The 27,290-nt window shown below is 37.3% G+C and overlaps 1 protein-coding gene across 1 annotated transcript; it reads right to left on the bottom strand.

Moving 5' to 3' along the window:
* Nucleotides 1-23,153: 23,153 nt before the first annotated feature.
* On the bottom strand, nt 23,154-26,773 carry POLR1F (RNA polymerase I subunit F). The gene is made up of 4 exons (XM_051785949.1): nt 26,520-26,773; nt 26,294-26,435; nt 24,993-25,201; nt 23,154-23,618 (listed from the first exon to the last, which is right to left on the bottom strand). Exons 1-4 carry the CDS (start codon nt 26,744-26,746, stop codon nt 23,228-23,230), a joined length of 969 nt encoding a protein of 322 aa, XP_051641909.1. The 5' UTR covers nt 26,747-26,773; the 3' UTR covers nt 23,154-23,227.
* Nucleotides 26,774-27,290: the final 517 nt, after the last annotated feature.

Below are 27,290 nucleotides of genomic sequence, written 5' to 3'. Positions count from 1 at the left end.
GGTAATGGAAAAGCAGAAGGAGAGAGAGTAGGCCCAGGGTAGGATCAATCCTCAGGACAGATGTCCGTCACTGACCTGGCTAGGATGGTTCATTTTTCTGGGCTGGGGTGATTCCCTTGGGGGATCAGAGATGTTGTAGTATGTGAACCTCTAACGTGGAGTTTCAGGTAGGTCTGGGTCATGATGCATACTGTATTTTAAACAACACCTTTTGTTGCGCTGATTAAGTGCTTGGGAAGCATCAGCTCTCAGCTGTGCAAAATTATGTCACAATGCAATTTTCCAACTAATGTGAAAAACGTCAGTGAAAAATTATTTTCATCCACAGTAGATATTTCAAATTCCCAAATAGTGGGCATTTAATATTTTATACCACAAGTTAAATAGATTTTACCTGTCTTACATTTGTTCTGCCTTTCATATAATACCATATAAACCATTCTGTTAAATCTGAAGAAAAGCCAATAGCATAACCAGGGGTCAATGCAAGGCGAAAGTGTTGATAAGATTTACTCAAGTCTCCTGTTCAAGGAGTGGGTTTTTGCTGGGAAAGTTTTCACTTACTTGTAGACAAGACTGTTATAGCTGACAAAACCTAAGGAGATTATGAAATCTTAGATGCGATCCTGGAAGTTTAGACACACAGATACTAAGTTTTCTTCTACTAACAAAATTCTGCATTGAAGAAATACATCTGGGAATGAAATTGAATACATTTATATTCCATATTTGGTCATCCCTACAGTTTTTCTCTCTAATGTTTTGCAAATGTCAACATCTCTAAAATACAGCCTCTGTTTCTGGTATCCTTTGTGCAAATACCTTTTAAGATATCTTTCTGAGATCTTTTTACTCCAGGGAAGTAATCTTAAACCTTGTTACTTTTCTGTGCAAGTACTTGTTTTCATCTATAAAATATCCCTAAATATTCCTTGGTCTTCTTTTAGTCCTCAGTGTTTTTTTTACTACCTTTGTTTTTATGGTATATATCTGGAAATTACCACAACATTTAGGCTTGTGTGTTTGCTCATACTGTCCCATCATGCCTACTGAGAATTGTATACAGATTTTTCAGGGTGAATACATGGTTTTGTTTATTTCTATATTAATTACTAATCCTTTCCTTGAATGGATCACATCCTACAGATATTATTTCTGAACTAAAGGACCTAAATTGAGGCTGCATCAGATATTTCAGACATGGAAGAGATTTTACTTTAAAGATTCACAAATTATTCTTAAATTTAGAACTGAAAGGAAAACCTAGGAGTCATAAATAATGTGAATCCAGGCTTGAGACTACTCTGAAAAGCTTCTGTTTCCATGATGTAAGCAGGAGTCACAAAATCATGGAATCATTAAGGCTGGAAAATACCTCAAAGATCATTGAGTCCAAGTGTTTTGTTCTGAATTTGAAAAGCCTCTGACAACATGTGAATGTGATTCTGATTTGAATGGGGGGACGTACACTTTTCTATTTTTGTCCTTGTTATGTAAATGGATTTTTCTAAGTGTAAAATCTAGTTCAAACAACCTGACTGCCTTGAGGGTTTTTGTTATTTAAACTGATATATTTGATAGTTCTTCTGCATATGTTTTTTATTAGCCTATTTATTAATCTCCAATTTTCATAGAGTCTATCAAATTGTAACTAGACATTAGATACTATTTTTTATTCATCTATGTCCAAACAAATTATAATTTAATTAATAACGTGTGTGTTTTAATCGGACTGAGAAGAACCAAGAATGGGGTGTTACAGCTGCAGTGAGCATGGCCCAGTGCCACCCAGTTGGGCTGTTAAAAAGATGACATTTCAGCATACCCCTCATTTCCAAAAATCTCCATAAAACTTTCCATGGCCAGCTGTGACTCCAAGCACATCACATATATGGCTGTGGAATAAGTGGGATTTACCACTGCCCCCTTCTTGTAATCTCCAGAGGACTTCTACTCCCCATGCTAGCAACTAGCTGACCATGTTGCATTATATAAACCAATGCTCAGCTGCTGGCAGCACAGTGAAGTGACAGGATTGCACTGGCTGCTCTTCCAGTAAAGCCAGTGAGAGCTGGAGTGGCTGTGGCAGGCTGTGGCTGCAACTGGCAGGCTGGAGACTCCTGGTGGACTCCCATCACCTGCCCTTCTCCAAGGGCTCTGATGGAAAACCACAGTTTAGCCCTTTGGGTTGATAACTGGATACAACTAACTTGGGAGAGTTAAAGGCAGGGTTGAGAAAGTCAGCCAAACTGTCAGGATAAGCACATGAAACCTCTGTTCTGACTGCTGGTTTTGGAATAATACCTCACCTGAAATACACACTCCCAAGTTTCTCCTCCGGTTTCTGGAAGTGATGGTTATTTCAGAAGAAATCAATAAATGTCAGCATGCATAAAATATGGGGCAGATCAAATAAAGGCATTTCAGTATTAAAAGCTATTAATTTTGTGCAACATACATTTGAATTACAATATTATTAAATTCCATTAAGCTAAAATGATATATTTAACTCAGACTTCAGAGTGCTAATTTCATAGTCCCCTCCAAGCTGTTCCTGCAAAGGTGTTAGGGGTAATTAACTGCCATTTTCTCAGTAATTCAGAATCTGCAATCAATCAAAACGCAGGGCCTGGGTGATTGTAGAACAGTAACACTTAGTTTATTATGCAGTACATTCTCATTCTGGTTGTTTTATGATGGAATCAGCTACACTTTTCCCCCAGAATTTATTATGCTTACCCTTCAGCCAATAAGTTTTTCTCACTTTACTTTAACTTAAAACCTGGTGAGTTTGTTATATATATGTGTAAGTTTGCCTGTCAGTTATATTGGTCATAGACCTGCAGGACTGCATGTGTTTAAACAATTAGGAACCCAGTATTGTCCAGAAAAATGGCAACTTTTCTTTCTTAAAGCAGAATTTTTTTCTTTAAAAAATGTGAAGGGGAAAAGGAGAGCAATGAGAAGACTATTTCCCATAGCTACAAGTGCCTGGCATGGAGGGACACCCAGAGCCACTCAGGGACAAGCTGTGGAGTCCAGGTCTACAATTGCTTGGCTCTGGTACATGGATATGGCCATGCTTCCAGATCATGCATGCAGTGCAGAATCAATCCCTACCAAGGCATTGTGATAATGATGAAGCAGAGATATTTGATCTTCCCATTCTAAATCAAGCATAGAGGTAGTATTTCCATGGAAGTTCTCATGTAGTTTTGGAACTCAATACTGCTGCTTTGGCACATGTTGACTTTACAGCTAGTCTCACAGGGAAGGAGATTTTAAAATTATAGCCAGTTAAGTGGCTACTTTGCTGAATACTACTGGAGCGGACAACAGTAGCAGGCCTCCAAGATGGCCTGATGGGATAGTATAATTGACTTAGTCCATTTTTGTTTCCTAGCCATATAAACCTGCATCTGGAAATCTTTCTCTAATTTCACAGCTGTGGTGTTGAAACACATACGGGGATGCTGTAGAGATTAATCAGTATTTAAAAGATAGAAACTCTGAAGCAAACCAAAGTTTGACAAGAAAATTACCAACATAAAACCATAAGAAGGACAATACTGAAAGAATTCCGCTGTTCCTTAGAGTATTGGTAGAAGTCAATGTCCCAGTTTGATAAGATTAATGCTGACTGAAAGCGTGCAGTACTATTCAACCACAGCACTACAAATAGTTTGACTATATCATTATTTAACACAAATATAATTTAGAAATCTCGCTGCTGGAGACTTCTTCCTAACCTGTGTTACCAACCCCATCTCTCTGGGTGCCTACAAACGCAGGACTTGAGTAGTTCTCCGCTGGAGCCTGTGCTCTTATTCTGTCACTGCGAAAAGGTGTGCCTTATGTGAATGCATTCAGAGGTCCTGCTCTAGGCAGGACTAGGCATTGTTTCTGACTTATAAAGGGCCGATTAACACATCTGGCAGGTCTACAGAATAGTTCTTGATGCTTAATTTACATAATACTGGTGCAAGTGCTACCCTCTAGGAGAGCAGAGACCACACTCTGAGCTGAAGGAAGGGCTTTGTTGTTAGGTTCTTATCGGCTATTGCTTTCTCTTACTGATCTATAGTGGACAAAAGACACTTTTTGATGGGGTCACAGCTAGGTCAAGACTACAACACAGAGTACTGAAAACTGGGAGACCCAACATGTCTACAGAGTACAGGTTTTGTGCACAAAGGAGTTCTCCCAAGAGCTAATGCCAAAGAACAGAGGATATTCAGCTTGTAGATGGCATTGCTAAATGTGGTCCTGTTGGGATGCACCATAAAAAGTCAGAGTATCAAAATGAAACTCCTGCCTTGAGATAAGTGTGGTTTTAAAGACATACTATATTACTTTTTGGCTCATATATCCTATTAGGATCTGAATAATCCTACTGACCTTGCAAAGTATCTTGAGAGACTGAATTTGGCAAGATAAATTGAATATTTATTTGCCAGGGAGCCTAAAGAGATGTGATATTGAAAGGAGTGACACAAAATTGAGATCTCACAGTGTCCTAAGTAGATATTAGATAAACATGAGAAGTGGCAATACTACTCTTGTGATTGTTCCTGTGATGTAGTCAAAAATGACAAGTGGTATTTCAGTATATCTTACATGGCACCACACAGTCTTACTGGTTTTTTTTCTTTTCTTGAAAAAACAGTGCCAAAATATATTTCTGTTTCTTGGTTCCAAAAATATAAGATTACATAGAAGGAGGGGAATAGAGGTCTTCTATTTCTATTAGGCTGAAACACAAAGGGAAGTGGAGTAATAAAGAAATTTTGGGAAAAGGGAAAGTTAGGAACAGATTTCATTGTTTGTTTTTATTTCTCTCTCCCTCTCCCTATGATTATAATAAATTATCTCTTTTTGCAATGATTAGGGAAGAAGGGGATTACATCAAGGTTAGACAGAAGCATCAGATAAAACTGAATATAATCCCACTTAAATCCTCTATTCAACATTACTCCAAATTAGAATTACAGCTACTGTGTAAGTCTGGTGCTTGAAATAAGTGAAGATGTCAGAGTAGTGAACTGTCTTTAGACACACCCTGGAAAAAATTAAAGGCAGTTTTCTATCTGGTCTTTGAATTGATTTTTATATTCCAGTATGAATGAAATAGATCATCCACATAATTTGCTATCTTATGTTGGTTAAAAGATGAATAATAAGAAAAGCAAGTAAGGATTTAGAGATACCGAAAGGAAAGGTCATGTCAGAAAACTCAGGGCCATCCAACATATTTCTGTGTAACTGACAGTAGAAAAGACATTTATATTGTTGAAGAGAAGGTTGGTTTATCTGAACTGCTCATAACTCTTTAAATTACTAATACAAAAAAAAATTAATCAGCTACATTTTTCACTGTTCATATGTTTGCCTGCTTTTTTAATATTTGAACTTTGAAATCAAACCAATGTTTTTACAGCAGATTTTTAGCTCTTTCTTCTGAGTATGTTTATCAAGTTCCAGAGTTTAGAATAAGATCCATATCCATTGCTCCTTTTAATTCACCCCTTAAGAAGTCTGAGCTAAATAAAAGTATTGCTACTCACCTTCATGTTATTTTCTAATATAATAATAGAGATCAAATAGATAACAAAAAGTAAAAAAATCCTAGCAACAAACCTCTGTGTTTTCATGAACATGAGCGTGACAAATTGTTTTCAAACTTCAGTAACACTAACTTCTGTGATAAATACAGGGGCTTATTAAGAGTTTCCACTTTGGAAACCATGAGAATCCAAATATATTATGTTTTGCTTTGGGGGGACAAGTCATGCTATTTATCTGTCCTATAAATGAAAAACATTATGAAGTTTCAGCAAGTTGAAACTGAGAGGAGACTCTCAGATCATGAAAAGCCAACAAGGTCTCAAAAAATTGATACTGAAGAACTAAAGCCAAAATTATTGGAGCATCTCCACTCTAGCCTGAATCACTTGGAAAATCTTAAGCAGGGCCAAAATGCGTGTGAATTTTCGTAAGCCATGCAAATTCATCTGTTTAGAGGTACTGGTAAGTTTCCTTTTAATTTATGAACTATTACTTCTCCCAAAAACTTACAACAAATGGCTTTTTACCTTCTCCTCCCATAACACCATACAAAGCTTTTTGCCAGGCTAGTAAGCATTAGCAAAAATGTTAATGTTAGTCTTGTATTGTAGGAATCTGTCTCCTGGGATATAGATACAGTAGCATAATTTAAAGCTTTACCATAGTAAGATTCTTTGAGTTTCTGCACACACTGCAATTTTAATAGAATGTGTATATTCTTTCTGCACCTCAAATGTTTTTTGTATTATACTCTGTTCTATTAAAAATGACACATACGAAACTGTACTTAAGATTAAGATATGAGTACTTCATGATATAATTCTCATGCTTCTAGGAATGATTTCCCTAAAAATGGTTCAAGCTGGAACTTGGCATACAAAGTTTTATTTGGGGAAAGGCTGAGATGCAGAATGGTTTTACAAAGTTTCACATAAATCAGTCTTGTAATTTTGAAATTATTTTTTCAGAAGAGCACAACACCCGTTTTAGTACCATTTCTTGTTCTCTTAATATTTGCCAAGTCTTAAATAGAAATAAGTTCTTTTTCTGAGTTGTTTTCACAGCCTTTTCTTGTCAGTTTAAATTGTTTCACCTCAAAGAGAAAGTTTACCAAATCTCAAATCCTACTTAGTACTTGCTTTGCCTCTCTCACAGCATGTGTAATGATGAATGTTTCAAACTAATTTAGTGATGTGAAAGGTGCCAAACTATCAGATGTAGAAACTAAAATAGTCTGTTTGTGTTGAGAATATTTATTTTATTGTTAAAATTGCAGTTGGAGGCTTCTCCAGCTTTGTGCAGCCACAAAGACCTGTAATGTTGGTGGACATGGAAGCTGGTGAAAGGGATGAGGCTGTAAATGGAAGCACACTGACTGATCTTTGCAACAGGAAAGACGGCCTGGCACAGAGCACTGTAGTTTAAGTACTTCTAGAATACTCATCTATCCCTCATCAGACTATCCAAAATTTTGCTGAAGGCAAAGGAAAACACACTGGGACAAAAAAATGTTTGATAGACACAGATTGCCAATATACAGCAAAAAGATCATGAATGTAATTCCACATGAATAAGCAAAGGGTGAGCTACTGTTGAGACCTCCTATCTAGAAACTGCACCAAGTTGCTCCTCTGCAAATCTAATTATTCAGCTAATTTCCCATAGTCACAAAGGTAAAATAGTAAGACATGCACTTTCTCTGGCTGAGGATAGCAACTTCTGTTCATTTCTTACCAGTCCAGTAAAGTATATCATCCCTCCTTCAGCTATCTCCTTATGTTTTATATTTTCTTTTTTAGGTTAGGAAGGCATTAACCTTTGTTTTCTAAATATCTACATCCAAAATGACTAGCAATGGACAGATTTGCACAGACACATTTAAGACAAAGGATGGATCTAATTCTTCAGCTGCTGAATTGGCCTTTTATTCTTTTTTAACTTTAGCTTGTTATTGTTTTGAATTACAAACAGTACCATACAGAAAGAGTGGACGTTTCATTCCTGGGGCAAATACCCACATTTTCAGTAACAACTACTAGAATTATGTGAGTTAGAGAATATGTGTCCATGTACCTTAAGAGCTCTGTTTTTATTTTTCTTTAAATTTATATTCTCTTGCCAGAAGCATTTTCTTGGTAACAAATTAAAAAAAAAAATTCTGATCCTTCTGGAGGTTCTTTTTTTTAATGATTTTTTAGATTTCATATCTGCTACACTCTGTTCAATGTCACTGTGTTAGTACAGGAGTATGGCTATAACATTCTTGCATGTGAAGCTGTACATCAGGCACATTTTAACAGATTTATGTCATCAACCCCTACACAGCATTAATCATTCTTCAAGGTCATTTTTAGCTATCAAAGTAAGAGCCTTAGTAAAATTTCCAAGGCAGCTTTCAAGCCAAGCCAGTTGCAAGTTTTCAGGTGCTGAGAAAAAATAAAAAAAGAAGCTGAGGAATTCACAAAACAAGTTTCTTGGCAAAGTGTCCATAAAGGTCTGTGATGGGAGAGTAACCATTCATCAGCATCCATGCAAGCTGTCTCTGTTATGAAAACCAGGGCACATTTAAAGGAAAAATAAACAGATTTATCAGTCTGGATGCAATTCTATGAAGTACAATGTTGAAAGGTTTCCCCTGTCTGTTTCAGACACTGACATGATAAACTAGACATGGGTAAGGCTGAATGTGTCACTTCTGTCAGGAGCTGTAAGTATGAAAAGTCAGGTATGGTTCACACATGGTCTCCGGCTAAATTTCAGACAAGGTTTATGTTCCTTTATTTTGTTTTCCACGTTTCATCATTGCTGAAGCCAAACAATCAATGACATAAGATTTGGGGATGTTTATTACCACACCAAATGGCTGAGGCCTGCAAGTATGGAAAACCACATCAAATTGTTGGTTTTATGTGAGACGATGCTGACATTTAGCAAAAAATATTTCAGTTATAATCACTTGGGAGTTCCGCTCTTTGCCTTACATTTCAGAGAACTCAGTAACAAGGTGATGCTGGTTTTCTGGGTCAAATTCAATTACAAAGGCTGTGCAGGCACAAGAGTTAGCCTGGAGAACAGTTAATATACAGTAGCATTTTAGCAGCATATGGGTACCAAATATCTGCTGTGGAGTAAATTCAAGAGCTGATCAAAGCTCACAGTGTTGCTATATTAAGTTTAGGATTATTTTTTACATAAATAAAGCTTTTAGGTATTGTTTATATGTTCTTTAGGAATGTGGAATGGAAACGTTACATGTAAGGGTGTCTGCAATGAAATCCTTTTTCTCCTACTTTTTTCCCTTCTACATTTTGCTCCTAGAAGACCTTTTCTTTGAAAGAGACAAGAAATATCACATTAAATAGAACTTTTGATATTGTAATGGCCTCCTAAATTATATGTATGGGTAAAACAGGGGCTGATAAAAGAGAGAGATCACATATGATCCCCTCTTTGCTACAATAGTTTACATCCCACAAGTGCTGTTAAGCTTCCTCTCTTACTTAACTCATTATTAATGTAAGTCCCCATCACACCTATGAGCTATGTAGGTATTCATAACTTACTTTCTCTAGACAGACAGAAATGGGAATAAAAAGGAAAATGTGATAGATATTAAAGAACAAACCTCAAAATATTTAGGGGGAAGTGGAATTAAAAGAGAAAGCTGATACAAGAAAGGTATAACTAATCAAGCTGTAAGGAAAAAGTATTGAAGGTGAAAGAGTTTAGTGTGATTTTTTCTTTCTAGTTTCATCTCTTTGTATTCAATTTTTTTTAACTTGTCCCATGCACCTTTGCGATAATTCATGCAACTGAGCTCTTGAGTGTTTGCCTTGCTTTTTTAAAAAAAAATCAGAACTGGTGTCTTCTCTTTGATGTGCTGGCTATCCTCACAGTAGGACTGGCAGGTTTCTCAGCAAGCTTGCCAAGATGCTCAAACTGTCTTAGAGACAAGGCCGTGAGCTGCAGAGGAGCCTACTATGGGCTTTCAAGTTCACAGTCACCATTGCTGGCACCCACCCTATTTGAACTATACTGACATCAAATATGGATTATTTCCATTGTTTAATCCTTCCTTCATTGCAGCTAGTGTAAAGAAAGATTCAGTGCTCAGTTGGTTTTATTGCATGATGCACAAGCAACTAGCTTGATCCTGGAGGGTCAAAATAACACCCAGTGAAATATGAATGAAAAACAGAGAAGGGCAGGGGAAGAAGAAATGATGTTCTGCTTCAGGACAGATCCCTGGGAATGGGAAAGCTGTATGAGACATGATGTTGAGAAGTCAGACAGAGATTAAAACACAGCTTCTTTTGCATTCAGCACATGTAGATATTCTAAGAGAAAGCCAAGCATCAGAAATGTCTGTCTAGCACTTGGTGGCACAGGTAGGAAGAATTTGCATCTTTTTTCTGATGAGTACCTAAAGTGTACATCAGTTTGTGGGAAGAAATTTCTCTTTATCAAAGTCCAATTTGCTCCAAGAGTAAGCACTTCAGCAAAAGTAATATGCCACCCATTACTACACAGGAATAAAGGTCATCATGTTACACCAGAATAGCCAGTGCAGAGATCTTTGTGCTGAGCTCATCAAGGGCTTGATGCTGCTGATTACAAATTCATAAAGGGGAATAGGGATATTTTCTAGTACTCATGAGAAAGAAAAGAAATGATTTCATTCTGCTACCCAAACAACATCTTCAAATAGGGAACCATAACAGACTGACCTTCTTCTATCTCCATTTGCCCACAACGAAAATTACACTCCCTATAATACCACAGTTGACTTTGTCAGTACTTTGTAATGAAGATCATGGCCATTTTTCCCTGTTTGCTGGATCCTCAGGTACATAATCTTGGTTTTGACCTCAGGATTTGCTATTTATGTTCTTGTAATCTTAGACAGCACCACTGTTATTCATGTATGATCAGTTAAATAGATTGGAGAACGTAAAAAAAGTTTTCTTATGTAAATACTGTTATTAATTACAAAAAAAATAGGAAAAGCATGCAAAACACAAGATTGGTAGTATAAACTGTAAACAGAGGAAATTGGAATGGCTTCTCTTATGAAAAAATTGGTACTTAGAGCTAGGGAAAAACACTGGAGTATTTGGAAGAGTCATTTTTCTCGGTGCATACAGATAAAAAAACTCTTTAAGCCTAAAAAGAAATTAAAATAGATGGATTTCATGAGCTTTATTCCCACCTCTGCTAGCTGACTGAACACCTTAAGCCTATTTTCTATGATTAAAAGGACTGTTAAGGAGACAGTAATGAAGCAGTCAAGGACAATAGGCAATCTGATACTCATAGGTAAAAATAAACAATAAAAATGTACCTGCTGGGATCCTGGGGTTGGTTTCAGTAGCCCCACTACTCTATGGCAAAAATCCTATTGACTTGATCAAGGCTAGACTTTCAACTTTGACTTTTAAAAGGGAGAAATTATTTTAAAGAAATAACATAGGCATTATGCCAGGTGCACATTAAATGCAGATGGGGATTCCCATTTAACTTTTGCTTCAGCTGCAGAAACCAGGCGTTTGCGATTATAAAAGTAAAGGAAATCTGTGATTCTTTGAAGATTGGAAGGAATAGGATTAATTTGTTGCAGTCATGTTGAGAAAGGTAGTGACAAAAAGAACACATAGCAAATGGGACCAAAAGTGAGAGTTGGGGATGCTGCTAACTACTGAAGACAGGCAAACCAATAACCAGAAAGCTGAGAAACAGTTGTAGAAGAAAGCCATTATACTAATAAAATGATCAATTAGAACATACCATGTTCTGAAAAGCAATTTTAAAACTGAATAATAGAAAAAAAAACCAACACTGTGAAAACCCTTTAAAGCTAACACTTATTGACCCAAACCTGCATGAGACTCACAAAGATGGGGCAGGGTCTAAGGTATGGTGTCCTTGCACCCTGGATGCATGTGCATATGCCTCACTCTGGCTTGTCCTGAAAGCCTGCCCTTGGCCTGGTCTAGGTAAGAACCTCCCTTAAAATTCTTAAAAACTCATAACAATCACTTTTGCCTTAAGCAGCAGTCCATTCCTGTCTCAGGAGTAGCTGCTAGTGATTGGAAGATGATGAAATATCATTTATGTTACTGAGATGTACATGTTTTATCTGATATGAAGAAGGACATCAAAGGGCCAGTTCTCTCAATTCATGACTGTCTTCCTTTTTTCTTTTATAATTACTACAGAATTTTAATTAAACAGGAATATACTCAGTTCTTGGGTAGTGTCTTCCTATGGCTACAATCATACTTTGAATTGAGATGGCACTTATGTGTACAACTCCAGCCCACGGAGAGGAAAGATGGGGCTCAGGCTGGATGGGGGTAGCAGCTCACCCTGACAGTCCTCTGATCCTCCACAGCAGGATCCAGCTGGTGGAGCATGTGGCAGAGCCCCTGGCATAGCCATAAATTACCTACAGTGTGTATGACTATGATTAGCTGTTTGACTTCTTGTTAAGCAACACTTACAACATCTGTAGACACACAGTAAGCAGTTCTGAACTGCTGATTGCTCTCTGATTTACGAGGGGTAGTAGAGAAGGATGAAGAGAGACATAAGTCTTATTTCACTGCAGTTTGGAAATCAGATGCAAAACTTAACTGACAAGAAAACTAGACAGGAATTTAGTTGTCACCCCACAATACATACATTTGGAGCTTTTTTTTTTCCTTTAAGTAATTAATACACTATTTATCTTAGCAGTTTCAGCTAAAAATGAGACTATGAATACAGGGGAAAAAAGGCACTCCAGATAGCATTTCTTTAATATCACATTCAGCCTAAACAACAGCAATACTGATAAGTGTAAATTCAAAACACAATTCAGATTCATGAGATTTCCAGACCAAACAATGTTAATGTGCTTGGAAGAAGTTCAGCTATAGAGCTGCATTTTGAACGCGCGTCCCTTCATAACTTCCCAACTCTTGGACACTTGCTCATCATTTCTTTCTCAAATGATGTTTCCAGATCAACAAACTTATCCTTCCCTGCAATCAGTCATTTCCTTAGTCTTGCCTTCTAGAATGCAACCCTTTTACTGTCTGTTTTATGACACTAGTAACACTCTGTGCTCCAGCTCTGTATTAATCTTCTGAGAATGTTATTTATTTTACAGTATTGGCACAGCAAGAGACTTTCCTCTGCTTTTGACAAGGGCCCCTGGAGACAGCTGACACACCACTAGCACAGTGCCAAAAAATACTGCAGGACATTCAGTCTAAATTAGCATAAAATACTAAGATAACACCATTTCTATTTCTTCTGATACTGATCAGATTGATACATTATGTTATGGAGAGCAGACTGAGATCACAGTTTTACTCTCCTGTAACCTCCTAACCATACCCTCTTAACTGTCTTAGGTTCAGGCCATCATCAGAAGTCCCACTATTCCCCATCTTGGCTTTGCTGCATACTGCTATGAATCATACTACATAAATTGCACAGACACACAGAACTAAGAATTTACTTGATTTGTCACTTAAACAATATTTTAGTTCTGATCTCACAAGCAGTCTGTTAATTTTATATTAAACTAGTGAGAATAGTACTCTCCTTATAATTTGTGTTCAAAGTTTTTCCAATTACAAAATCTGCCAGCTCAAGGGGAAAAAGTGGTTTAGATTAAGTTTTGTAGCTGAAAAAAGAAACACTGCCAATTTGCCAGCACTAAGGACTTTTTACAGAAAGACATTTTGAAATTTTTTTTTCAAAATATATTTTTTTCAAAATATATTGTGAGTGTTTCAAGACTAAGAGTAGATGAAATAGCTCAGTGGAGAAAGGCACTTCTTAGTAAGTCTTTAAGCATGGGTGGCATCTATCAAAGAGAAACTTCTGTTTTCTAGAGTTTTACTAAGCAGAACTGCACAAAAACTGGTCCCACGTAGGCTGTTTTTCTTGATAGGGTCCTACACTAATTTTAATATTCCATCCACTAGAAAGCAGTGTGAATATCTTCCATAGTTTAGTGCACAGTTCCATTATATCCCATTATCTGTCTTTCATAGCAGATTTATTCAGTGCTGCCTCTAAGATTATTAATTAGTCTTTTAACATTTGAATTTTAAGAGAATCCCCTTAATTCCACTCTCTAGTTAAACTTAAAAAATCATGCAATTCCTAAAATAAATCAATGAATACCTTAATGACCAAGTCTGAAGCAATCTGAGCTAGATCCACATCCACTTCAGAGCACACACATAACATAAGCACAGTTTCATACTCTATCCTGTTCTATGACCAATGTTCACACACACAATGGCAAAGTCTTATGGATGTTTTTGAGTCCCCACGCACACAAGCCTGAAACCTCTCTCAAAGAAAAATCCCCACAACCATTCCATAAGCAGGGCTCAGTTTTCTTTCAAAATGTAATCCATTACTAGAGGTAAAGAATTTGTTATTCACCTTTTCTGAAAAATTCTAATGGTTATACTGCTCAGATGTAAAACACATGGATTTATATTTGGGTGGGAACATTACTCAACACACTAAGGAGGATTAAGACACCTTTTAACCTTCCCAGTGAAGCTCTACAGACAAGCACTTAAGACTACCTTATTAAGCACAAGGCAAAGTGTAATTGAGCACATTACTGTATTTCAATGCAGTCAACTGGGTTATGGTCTCAACCACCAAGAAAATTTCTGTATTTTACTTTGTGACTGATACAGTAAAGAGGGCTAAAAGAGTAATCTGATGTCAGCCTTTTTACATTAATATATTTCAAATATGTCTACTAGTGGTATTGTCATAGCACAGCAGCCTACACAGGTTTGTGGTATGCAGAGAAATCCCCCCACCTCTTTTTTGCTCTTTAAAATCTTAATTCCAGGTCTTACATCAGCCATTGATATTTGACATGACTGATACTGAGCTTTTGATGATTAACAGTGGGCTTATGTGAAAACTAAAGTGCCTTTATGAACTCAAGAATAACATGGACTTTTCAGCCTCTTTTTAACTTGTTCCCAAGGAGAACAAACTACTCTACAGCAAACCCGGAAAAAAAACAGAGGCGTGAATAAACACAAAATAATTCTCTGTTGTAAAAGACCAAAAAAAACCCCCAAGTGCAGGAAAGACAAAACCAAGTTGTTTCCTCAGCACCAGAACTAAGGATGCCTCCCTTCCCTTTCCCTCATGCCTAATGAGGTGTAAAGTTCTGCCTCAAGCTTTTCCCACTGCCATGGAGTCCACACAGGGACTTGGGTCACTTTTTCTTCAAAGAGAGGAACTAATACAATTTCTCTCCTCTGTCCAACAACTAATTCCCATGAAACTTATAGGGATTCAGTCTTTCACTTAAGTAGACAGAGGTCTGCAAACTAAACTGCCATTAACTAAAACTTTACTAAAGAAGGACAAACAAATGCACCTACACACCACAGCATTTGCATGTGCTTGTATTCACAGCTTGGCCACATAAGTCCCTTTTCCTACACAAACAAATTAGGGAAGAATATGAAATATGAATAGTGAAAAACTGGATGAATACATGTATTAACTGCACTTCAAGATATATGAAAACTAGAAAATAAACCAAACCAACATGGTCACAGCAGCTAGAGTAGATACAAAGTTTTTGATGCTGCTATACAGAGCACATACAAATTCTGTTTGTCTCTTCTGGTCTTATTTCAGTTAGCTGAAATACTTCTTCTCATCAAACACAGGTTCACAGAAGTTTTGAATTTTTTAGATGACAGATGTGGGGAAAAGGCCTGAAAGAAAAAGCAATACTCCACCATGTGGCATTGCATGAGAACAGGCAGAACTCTTTCACAAGCCAGACTTTTCCAAGTACTATACTGATTTGATATAGAAAGTGTAAAGTCACTGTGGAGGAGAGCGGTTTTCTTGGAATCACATTCTGACACAGTTGAAAAAAAAAACCCAAACCTACCACCAACAAAAAAAACCCAACTAAAAAATTCAGTCAATTTCACCAGTATGAATTTGGGAGGAAACAAAGCCTTCAGTACCCAACCATGCAATTCAGATACAAAGAATGGAATACTTCTCTATTTCAAATGAGAAGTATTTTAAATATTTTATATCATACTCCAAAAAACTTGAGAAGTATTTTGAATGGACTGAAAATACCTAATGGGGAGATGAGATAAATGCCTTTAAAGAGAAAATTTCAAGTTTCCTTTAATTCTCAGGAAAGATTTTGACATTTCAAAAACCTCCTTAAACTGAAATTTCAACTTTTGTACTCTTTATGAAGAAATAACCAGCTTTTTCTCTTTTTTTTAATGCTTCTCTCCTAGTCAGTTTTCCATATATTCATTCATTTTTTTTAAACCATTTTCCAAAGTGTGCCCCAGTAAGGAAACAAACCAAGTCTAACCATAAATAATTGCATTAATAATTAAAAAAAACCCCAAAGAGCAAAATCTGAGGTATCTGAACCATATGTATTCAAGTTTTCCTAACCACTAGGAATATTATCTACAGAAAATTTTTGCCCAGAGGCAAGAAAAAAACACCAAATTAAAAATACTACAGAAAATTAAAGTATATTTTTTTCTTTTGTCACATTTCTCATTATAGAATTAGAAGCATTCAAAAGAAAAATGCTGAGGGAAAGAATCCTTCAGCAAGTTTTCACGTATCTTTATGATATGAAGAAACACTGCTTGTATCTATGGTTCCTTGCTGCTGATGCTGAAGTGCCTTGCTGCATTCACAACCTGAATGTTTAAGGTGAAACATGAAAATGTTTAAGAGTGCAGCCTACCTCAAGCTCAGCATGAACTCTCATAGAAGACACTGCAAAGGTATTTAGCCTATTCTTTTTCCACTTTACATCCACAGCTACTATTTGACTAAAAATAGGCAATTTTTATCAGACTAAATGAATATTTATTCTTCCTTCATGAAAGAGATCACTCTCTTATTGCTGTTATGTTACTGGTATTTGAATTCAGCACACTTTGCCAACATCTTTCAACTATTGTTTCTTTCAAGTGCAATTCCAAAATCTGAATGCTTGTCTCACAAATACAGTAATTACTCTTCTGTTCCTAAGATTTGTTCATAAAATGAGAAAACAGCCTTTGGGAAATTTGTTTTGCCTGAGAAAAGACATTTGCTACACTTAATTATTAAAGATAAAAAGTTATTTGCAACAGCTTGTCCTCACATTCATCATCATAACATTGTACAACCACAGATTTATAGGATAAATATAAATCAGGAGTGAATATGATGATGCTGGGCTCTATTTTGGGATCATTTATGACAATGGTTTTGCAAAGCAGGCATTGAACTGAGATAGAAATAACCACAATACAGATGACTATACAACTAATCTGTGACCATCTGCATATTTTGGTAAGTAAGAAATGCTACATGGGTAAAAATATGAATGTGCAAATTCACTTAAATCTGTAACACATGCACACTTTTCTCTACTTCAGAAACCTTACAACTGTCCATAATATCACTCCCTTGGCCCAAGAAAACTAAGAGTTCATGTTTAACTAATATCTAGTCAAAATTAAAAGATGAATTTTCAAATTATACATATGACAGAGGAATTATCCTCTCAGAAAAAAATAGGAAAACATGAGATTTAGGAATAACAGACATAAAACAGGTCACATGCTAAATTTAATGTCAAGAAAATCATATCAAAAGTAGATATCAGTGCATCCCATATATCATCAGTGCAGATTGTCCCATGTACTTGTTTTCAGTCACAATATATGGAATTTCTTTGAAAGGCAGAGGTCCTGAACTGCTTCTCTGGATAGAATGTAGATACACTAGAGGCAAAGGCATGCCTCCCTTCACAAATCCACAAGCTAATGTCGACAGGCTCCATGAAGAAACTACAAATACCTACACCACCTGCACGCTTTTTGTTTTGTTGTTGGGTTTTTATGGTTGTGGCTTTTTTTTCATCAGGGAGACAAACAGCTGTCCTCCTAGAAGAGTGCTTCAAAAAAACTGGTCAACTTTGAGTCCACAGAGAGCTCACCAAATCTCTGGAGAAAAAAATGAAACTTCAAGCATAAATGTAATATGCTAGCATTATTGTGAAAGAGGCTCAGATGTTGCTGGTTTGTTATCTGAAGCAAAAAAGGATGCAAAAATTTGATAGCAATCAATTTTTATTGATATTCATGTTTACTGATGCAGGATAGATTTGGTTTTTTTCTTTCAGTCCAGCTTTAAGTGTTGGTTTGATTGATCCATAAACAATTTTTAATTTATCCATACGCTAATATTTTTATTATAAGAAAATAAAAGCAATGAAAATAAAATAAAGGCTGTGCCTTATCACGGTCAGCTGTAGCCCAGTCCAACTCTCCTTGAAAACAAGATGACTCTGGATTCAGCCAGCTTCATGAATAACTACTTCTGACAACATGCTTTCAATGAAATCTGGGACTGTAGTAGCACAGCCTGCATTCCATGAACTGCTGCACTCCAAGTCTCCAGCAGAAGTTGTGTGTGCTGTGTATGTATGTGTCATAATGAGGTATGCCCACTCATTATGGCTTTGCAGATAGAGTTGCATTATTATTTCTGAATGCAACTTTAATTGAAACTCAGGTCAAAGGATTTGACAAAGATCTGCTTCTTTCAGAGTCCAGACTTCTAAGCAACTTAACTGTTGCTTAGAAGCTCACATACCTCATGTACTGACAGACTGGCTCTTACCAGAACTTCTTAAACAAATGATTCTCCTCAATCAATCTGTGCAGCACAATGACATCCTGGTCTTGAATGGGGCATCGTATTTCAGGTGTAGTAAGAATATTCTTGGAGAAGTTCCCATACACCAAAGACACCAGTGAAAGGAAATACAAAGGAAAGAGGAACACAGGGAATAAGGAGCAAGGAAGCTTTGAAGTGCAATAGTCCTATCTCAGTAACAGTATTCTTACTAAGTATCATATAGATTCAGAGACCAAAGGTCACAGCTCAACCTTCTATTCATATGAAATACACTGATATAATCCATAAAAGAGGAAGATATTGATCATGAGTCTTGTACCAACATTCTTGCCTCTGTTCACAAGATTTCTTTGCTATGTACTAAGAACTGTTGCAGTTCATTCACCTTCTGTACAGAAAGTTCATTTTAGCTGTTTCTGTAGATAGATTTCTCAAATAAGTTCTCTGTCAACATGAACTGTCTGTGGCTGAAACAGAAAGGTTCTAGCAGCAATGATACATTATAGACATATCAGTTTGGGAAATGAGAGGAGATCATCTATGTATTCAATGTTATAGTGCAAAGGTCCTTAAAGTGGGAAAACTAAAGCTTATTCCTTCTTTGCCTAGAACAGTTGGCTTCAGGGAACTTGAAGTCATTGCCAGGCTCCAATTGCTTCTGACTGTATAACATCAGGTCAATTGATTGGCTTAGGACAAGACTTACACCCAATTTAACCTGAATTTAACCCAACTCTAACTTAGTTATGTGTAAAAGCATGATGAAGGACAAAAGAATCATGAGTTGTATCTATAAAAAACTTATTTACTGACAATGTTGGAGAAGTGCAAAGCTTTATTTCCAGAACCTTATTTTTGTTCACACGAATCTGGAAGACAAAGTATCTTCTCCTTATAAACAAAGCCTACTGGATACTGAAGTCTCTCAAGCTTTATTGAATAGTCAGGGTTTCTGAAAGCTAAATAGCAGAATAGAATGAACACTATGGTAAGAAAAATATATGCCCTATTAGAATGAAACTATTTCTGTCCTTTCATAGCCAACCATAATAATTCTGAGAGCATCAGGTCACTTAACCTCTTCATAGGTATACAGAAGAAAATACAACCCTAAGGGTTTGAATATGCAACTACCCCCAGGTTTTTACAGCAAAGGTCTGTACTGTCTGAAGGCTATCAAAGGTTGGGATGCTTCCAAAGGCAAACTTTTTAGTCAGAGGCAGATCTGATCAAGGCTCATGCTTTCCAAAAGGCAGCCAGCTTACTTAGGCCCTTTAAAAAATCCTTTCCCTAGAGCTCATCCACTGGGCTGTTTGGGTGGTGTATTTTGAGCAGCAGTAAAGTGCCAAGTCAAAAGCAAAGAATTTGTTTCTAAGAGAAGAAAGGAAAAGACAAAGAGCAAAAGTTAACACTGCAGATCATTGCAAGCTTCAGAGAGTACAAAACAATTGTTTTAATTAGAGCTAAAAATACTTCCTTGTAAGAGTGCTTGCTCTTCTGCCAAAGACATGCAATACACTGAGAAACATGTTTGCAGAATCAAAATATTTATACTACAAAGTAGCAGTTCCTACTTTAGAAACTTATAGCTGATTAAGTTTGAACTACATTTTTCATAATACAGACAAAGTACTATCAACCACAGCCAAATGTAAATATTGGCTTTGTTGTGAACTTCATGTTCAAACAGGAAAAAAAAAACAACCCAGACCACAGTTACCTTGGTGTAACTATCAATATATTTATAGGACAAAATACAGTTTTCCTTTCTAACCTACTCTTTGTTATGTGACACAAGTTGTACTAGAATGCACCCTGAAAAAAACTAACAGAAAGGCTGTGCAAACAAATATGAATTCATCTGGCCTCATGGGAAGCTGTACAAATGTCTGTTCTCTATACTCAAAAATCTTGTCTCAACTCAAAATTCAATACAACTCTTCATTTGTAGTCCAGGGGAACACAGACAGTTAAACGTTTATAGAGATCAAACTTCAGAGAAACTTTAACGGAAAGTGTCAAGTTCAACTTCTTTGTTAGTTTCAAGCATCGGAAAATCTTGCTTTTTTTAAGGGGAAAAACAAAGAGAATTGATTTAAGTCATGATCAGAATGACAATTAACTTCTGAAAATCCAAGTTTTCTTGCCATATTTAGAGAATGCAGAAACAGTATCTACAGCAACATCAACAGCGCAGCTGTGAGGCTGCCAATATTGCCTCCAACTGTGTAAAGAACTTTTTTCTTCTTTTTTCAATTCTTTTTTTTCACTCTTCTCCTTCCAAAGACATAAAACCTCGCAAGAATTTAATGTACCGTTATGGTATTTGTAACACTGGAGCAACAACTTTAATTGTCAGCTCCTGCATTTATTTTTAATTGTTCTCTTTTGTTGTAACCCAAGAAAGAAAACCGATAAATGATACAAGTGGGTGTCAGCCACACTTCTGTGCCAAAACCAAACAACCTTCCTCTAGTTAAGGTCCAAAACTTGAGATTACTGTAGGCTTTCAGAAAAGACTAATCATCAACAAAACAGTTTGCATTGTTTGTTACAGTAAGAAACTCCCAGTAAGGGAATGGTAAAGCAGCAGAAGAAGAGCATTCAAAGTTCTGAAAGCATTTACACTACCTATGTTACCTGATTCATTAGTTGCAACTTCAGTTCTTCCCCCCTGAATGTCTCCTTTCTTTCCTTGCTGATGAAAAGCTGGAACAGATCAAGACAAGCTTTTGGTGCTACAAACTGGTTCTATGAACTAGTGAGGCTTGACTCACCAGCAGTGGTTCTGCTGGAGATGTGTTTCCCTCCCCTAAAAGTGAAAGTGAGATACGATGATTATTAAGGAGTAAGAGATAAAGTTGCATGACTCAGTTTCTGGTTCATCTGCAATAGCAACTGCCTCCACCATTCTCTTCACATCAGCATCAACAAAAAAATGTCTGCACTTGCCATCCTCCTCTCTGGTATGTCCTCCATACCCACCCATCCCACTTCTTCCCTCAAGTCATTATATAAATATCTGTAAAGGGGGAGCTAGCAAATAATTTCTTACTGTAAATTATGTCCAAACATTCAGCTTGTCCTTTGTATGTAAATTTTAAGTACATTAAGTACAGTGTTGGACTTCTGTGTTATTCTCTGCATCACTTAACACACCAGAATACTGCCCTGTGCTGTAACAACTACATTACAAACACCATCTGACTTCTCAGATTTTGTCACAGAATAGGAAGAATACATAGATGAGCCAGTGTCCCTAAAATTGCATGTAGATCAAGTGTTAGCATCATCATATGTAGATACACAACAGGGACAATTCACGTTCATCTCAGGACGGTCCAGAAACCAGCTTCAAGATCAAGTATTCTGAAGAGCAAGCAAAAGAGGATATAGGGAAGTTTCTGCTGCCATTAGCTAGCTTACCTTCCTAAAAGTCTTCAAATTGAACTTTGTTCTTTACTGGTGTCATAACTTTAAAATGCCTACTATGTATTGCCAGGCCATCAAGTCTGTAAGATGGTAACCTTGATTTGTCTTGGTAAATTTGGAGCTTTAAAGATGCACATAAGACATTAATATAACACAAAGTGAGCCCTAAAACAAGCATTGTCAGACTTGAAATTCAGGTCATGTTTGATGTGGACATGTTATTAGAAGCTGTATACACCTCTATTAAAGTGAGCTAATAGCATCAGTATTAATTACTACAGGAGAATGTTCTGTCACTTAGAAACAGACAGATGAACTTGCTGTTCCCACACTCATGCTGTTTATTTACTGTTTACAAGGCTTCCAAAGATCCAGTTATGTTCTTCTTGTAATAGGTAAATCAATACCAATGTAACCATTGCCTTCTACCTCAGTTAAAGACTTAGTCTAGACCATTTCACACTATAGTTCTCCCCAGAACTCCTCACAATAGAAAAGAGCTGCAACCAAAAGTACTGATACTCAAAAAAATATTATACATCTACACCAGGAAAATTAGTTCTTCATAAAGGCACATTTATTAATGTTTGACTGTCATTTTCTCATTGTCAGAACTTGCCACCAACATTAATTCCAACAGTATGGAAAAATCTGACAGTAGGTGCTTCTTACTCCAGAGAGCAGTATTTGAAAGTTAAAACTAGAACAAGTTGGGAGTTGCGTTGCAGTTTAGCTTTTTTTTTTTTTTTTAAGGGAACTGTAAAGTCAGCAAGTGTGATGCTCAAAATGAGCTTTATCAAAGCCTGTCCCATTCCCATCTGCTTTATCAACCTGTACCTCAGTGGTATTCTGATTTGCAAGTGGTACTATATCACATTGGATCACATTAATCTCCAGTCTTCCCTGTTCACTATGAATCACCCAATCATACTGTTTTTCCTAGAGTACCATGAAAGGTGTTCTGAGAGATCCAAGACACTAAAATTTGTGTAACCTTTAAGTCAAACTACAGTTTCATTCACAGGCATTCGTGGTCCCCTATCACATTAAAAAAAAAAAATCTCAACCCCCGGGAATTCACACATATTTCCCAGAATCCCAAAGGTTATCCTAATCTACTCTCATAAAATCAAGACACCAAGTGGTAAAGATGGAATCAGAGTAGCAAACATCACAACTACCTAGTGACTAATGTGTGGAACTGGAAAGCAGATGCAGAGGTGATGCACATGTTCCTGTAATTACATTCCATGTTTCTTTTGTGCCTTGTTTTTCATTAAATAAAAAAGGCAGATATTGCTTCTATTCCATTTCTTCTATCAATTCTTTAAAAGCTCCTGCCTTTCAAGTAGGAGTTGGACATACACACACAAACATCATCCAACCCTGCAGAGCAGACTGTTTAGTAAAGAAATACACATATGCATTTTGAAAACAGGGTTTTATTGGAACTTACAAAACATGTCTGAAATCTAATTCAGGAAAGGCACTTCAGGCTTCAGTCCCTTTTCTTTTTAGCTTTGGGTTTTTCTGACAGCTGAGATAATTCACTTTCTTCAATTTCACAATGCTTTCTTTTCTTTTTCTTTGACTTTTTATGGTCACTTTGGTAACCACTGGAGTCACTGGTAGGCAATACCTGTTCCTGTTCTTGTTTGTCCTTTTTCTTTTTCTTTTTCTTCTTGCCTGTTTCATCACATAACCCATTCACAGCATCAACACTTTGCCCTTCTTCATTTTCCCTCCCAAGGTTATTTGTCTCATTTAAAGGCTCTTCTGTTACATTATCTTCCCCAGAGTCATTCAAGCCATTTTCCTGGTGGTCAAGCTTTTGAATTTCATTCCCATTTGTACTGTCAGTAACGGTCTCAGATCGTTTGGGCCGCATGCTGTAAAAGAAATACACAAAATAAACTAATTTAGAGACATGTTAGTGCACCTCACACAGCAGAATCTCAAAATTCGCTAAAATGCAGTATTTACACCAAGAAGATAAAAGAGAAAAATTTGCTAAAAATAACAACAAATGGAGAGCATGATACTCTAATGACAGAAAACTATAAAGCCAGTTTAATACTTTCAGGGTAATTTTTATTACCTCACTAGCCTCCTTCTTACCTCACAATGAATATTCTTTCAAATCTTAGCCTAAATTTCTTCTCTAAAACACTGTACAGACCATTTAATACTTCTTTTTCATCCCCTAATTCATAATTACACATCATTACACAGCTTTTTTGGTTTTTTAATTCTTTCACAAATACACACAGCAAATGGTCTAGTCAATCATACATGAGACACACTTCTGACTTTACCAAGCAATTGATAACTGTTCTAAACAATTAAAACAAAGGTGATGCCAGAAAAAAAACAAATGAAACAAGAAAAAACCCAAACAAAATCAAAAAACCCAGCAGGTATCATGCAACTCAAGAGCACCGGAGAAAATGTCTAGAAAGATAAATATGGAAAGAATACAGTTTAAAACCATGGAAGAGGAGATGTCCCAAAAGGCACTAAGGACAAAATAATAAAATTTCATTGTAAATTCACTGAAACAATCCAGAGCACCCTTCTAGATTAAAAAAAGAAAAATCATACAAAAAATATTATGGATTTCTGAGTAGCAGTCATATTGTACATTTAATTAAAAACATAACCATGTTGGTAGAAAAACACTGCTTAGTAACTGACTGATCTAAAAAAAAATCTGAATGAACTCTTTTAAAGACAAGATTTTTTGCAAGATGCCCTAAAAATTTAAAGAGGCCTAAGGAGGAAGGTGACGCATTTTCTTATATCGTCTTTGAAATTCTTATGTTTGAGCAAGTCATCCACATCTAACTATTTGTGATTATGCTATATACACACACCTTTGTGTGTAAATGTCAATGTAAGCACTGTGTTCAGAAACTCAGCTGTTTTCACTTGAAAAGCCTATGCACATTCATTAACACAGCTACTCTAGATATCTCAGGGTGTTATTTTGAGCATTTAATATCTATGCAATCAACAGTTTCACAGGTCAACACACTCGGATTTTTAAAGCTCAAAAAAAATCTAGTTTTAATTTTTCCAGAGCAAAATTCCATGCAAGTCCTTAACAGTGGAAAGTTTAATTTAAAATACCTAACACAGATTACATACAGACATGGGTTTGTACAAAAATAAGAAAGCTTAAAGATTAAGATGTAATTAAAATAATTTAGTTTACAACAGACCTATTAAAACAGTTAAAAATATTCTCTATCAGGGCACAATACCTTTTTTTAGTGAGTCCTCCTCGAATGAAGAACACCCCAGCTGTATCGGAATCCAAGTGCAACACTTGAAATTTCAGTTCATCCCCTATTTTTAACCCCAGCTCTTGCCACTGTACAACTGACATTTGTTCAGGCTTAGGGATAGATGCATTGAAGCATCCATGTATCAGGCAGCCAATATGACTAGGGGCCACTTTATTAATTATACCCTAAAAAAGAAAAAGAATGTCATGTAAAGATATAGCAAAGATTAGCCCTTTAAATGCACAAAATATATACTTAGGTTCCTATATGGACATTTTTCAACAAGAGTTTATGCACAAGTTATGGAGTCAGTTTATCAAGCAAATAAGGTAACTCTTTTTCACTAAAATCAAAGCTATTCCTGTATACTCTTCGTACAATTCCTCTGAAAATAGAACTCAACTGCAAAAGAAAGAAAGTCAAAACATGGGATTTAGCCACAGTGAGTACCTGAATAGAGCAGGTAACTCTTTCCTCACACTACAGGGATCAACTTTGATTTGAAGCCATTTTAAGTCTGATTTAGTTTTCTGAAAAGGTCTTCAGGTTGGCACAGCACTACTTAGCAGCTGAAAATACAGAAGATGCACAGGAAGCTTTTAAGTACTCCATTTAGTGGGCTTCTGACACATCTGCATGTGCAACGATATTCACCTTTGTTTTGCCTAAGAATGAATGACATACACCGAGAATGTTTTCATTCTCTTCATTCTTAAACACATTTAGAAAGACACAAGCTATGCTGCAAAACGTATGGCATAAATATGAATGTAAGCCAACTCTCAACTCGCTTTTCCCAAAAGTACTGTTGCAAGGGTATTAACAAGGTAAAAGCTGTTCTGTAAGCCATACATCTCCTTTTATTGAAGGCAAGCTTCAACTTAATGTATTGCTCTTGTAAATGAAGAAACTAAACTCATGAGAATATTCTAAACCTTCTTGTCAATATAACAGATACACCTGTTTGAGAATTACGGGCTCTTCAAAGAAGCATGGACATGATATACACGACTATGGCACAGTAATATGTAATCCTTATGCAACAATGTTTTAGGTAATATATAATTATACATAAATTTGACAAATTTAAGGACAGACAGTACAGATAGATAAATAAAAACTACCGGTACCAACTGGTAATAAATTGCTATTAACTAGTCATACACGAATAAAACATATCTCCACCTAAGCTAGACATAAATCAAGCTTTGACTACTTAAGTAAAAAAAAAAAATAAAAATAAAACCGCTCCGTGAGACGCCAAGGCATTTACATACCACCAGCTTTTTCCCTTTCTTGGGGCTGAAGATGACAAAGTCCGCCTCGATGTTGAGGTGGATGAATCCCTGGTCGTCGTAGATGTCGCCAAGCTCACCCACCACTTTGATGTTGTCGTAAGCCACGGGCACACCCTGAAGGCTGGAAGGGGAAGGAGGGGCGGGCCCCGTTAGCTCTTAGTGCGGACACAGCCCCCCCGCGCCGAGCCCGCCACCCCGCCCGCACCTCTCCGAGTATCGCAGCAGCTCCGCGTCCAGCTGGGCGCGGATGCCGGAGCGCTTGCGGCCCAGGAAGCGCGGCGGCAGCGCCACATGCCTGCGGTGCGGAGCCACCACCAGGCACGAGTAGCGGCGCCCGACGAGCCCGCGGGCCGCGGCGAAGGTGGGGGCGGCGGCGGCGGGGGCGGGCGGCAGCGCCGGGGCGGGCGGCGGCGGCTCCCGCGGCACGGCCATGCTGCGGGCGGCACGGGCGGCGCCCCGCGATGGCGTCAGGCGCCATCCATCCGGCGGGGCCCGGCCGCGGGCAGTGACGAACTTCCGAGGGCCGCCCCGCCTCGTCCCGCGATCCCCGGGTGCCCGCTCGGGTGTCCCATTTCGTGCCTCAGCGGGATGTGCCTCCGTGCCGGCGTCATCTGTTTTCTCTTTTCAGCGGGTTTTTGCATCCGTTTGCCCCGTGAACTGAAATCAAACATTTGGTAGTTTGGACAGGAGGTGTGTTACGATGTCATCACATATTTAAATTGAACATCTGGTGATTTAGACAAAAGACGCACTGACAAGTTACCTTAAGTGGCGTTCTTCTTACATGGCAATTTTAAGAATACAGAAGTTGTTTCCTGTTGCTAGAGCCCGGGTCTAATTTCTGTGTATCATCATGGCTAGGCTTCGCGAACGACGATTTGGGAAGGCTCTAACCACATTTGTTACAGGCACGCTGGTGGCTTATGAGGCCAATACTTGACAGACATGTCCGATTGCAAAAGGCACAGCAGAAAGA

This window comes from Manacus candei, unplaced genomic scaffold (genome assembly GCF_025592945.1).
Source record: "Manacus candei isolate 608988 ecotype Guabito, Panama unplaced genomic scaffold, ASM2559294v1 h1tg000021l, whole genome shotgun sequence".
In the NCBI taxonomy this organism is placed as follows: domain Eukaryota; kingdom Metazoa; phylum Chordata; class Aves; order Passeriformes; family Pipridae; genus Manacus; species Manacus candei.
The sequence above is the reverse complement of the archived record's forward strand: the minus strand, read 5'-3'. Positions and strand labels throughout refer to the sequence as shown.

What these genes read in the sequence shown, in the direction of transcription:
- POLR1F (XM_051785949.1), bottom strand. Translation starts at nt 26,746, where the DNA reads ATGGCCGTGCCGCGGGAGCCGCCGCCGCCCGCCCCGGCGCTGCCGCCC. An exon ending in AGAAAGGGAAAAAGCTGGTG is followed by an intron (nt 25,202 to 26,293) that starts GTATGTAAATGC and finishes TTTCTTTTTTAG; the next exon opens with GGTATAATTAATAAAGTGGC. An exon ending in GGAGGACTCACTAAAAAAAG is followed by an intron (nt 23,619 to 24,992) that starts GTATTGTGCCCT and finishes TTTCTTTTACAG; the next exon opens with CATGCGGCCCAAACGATCTG.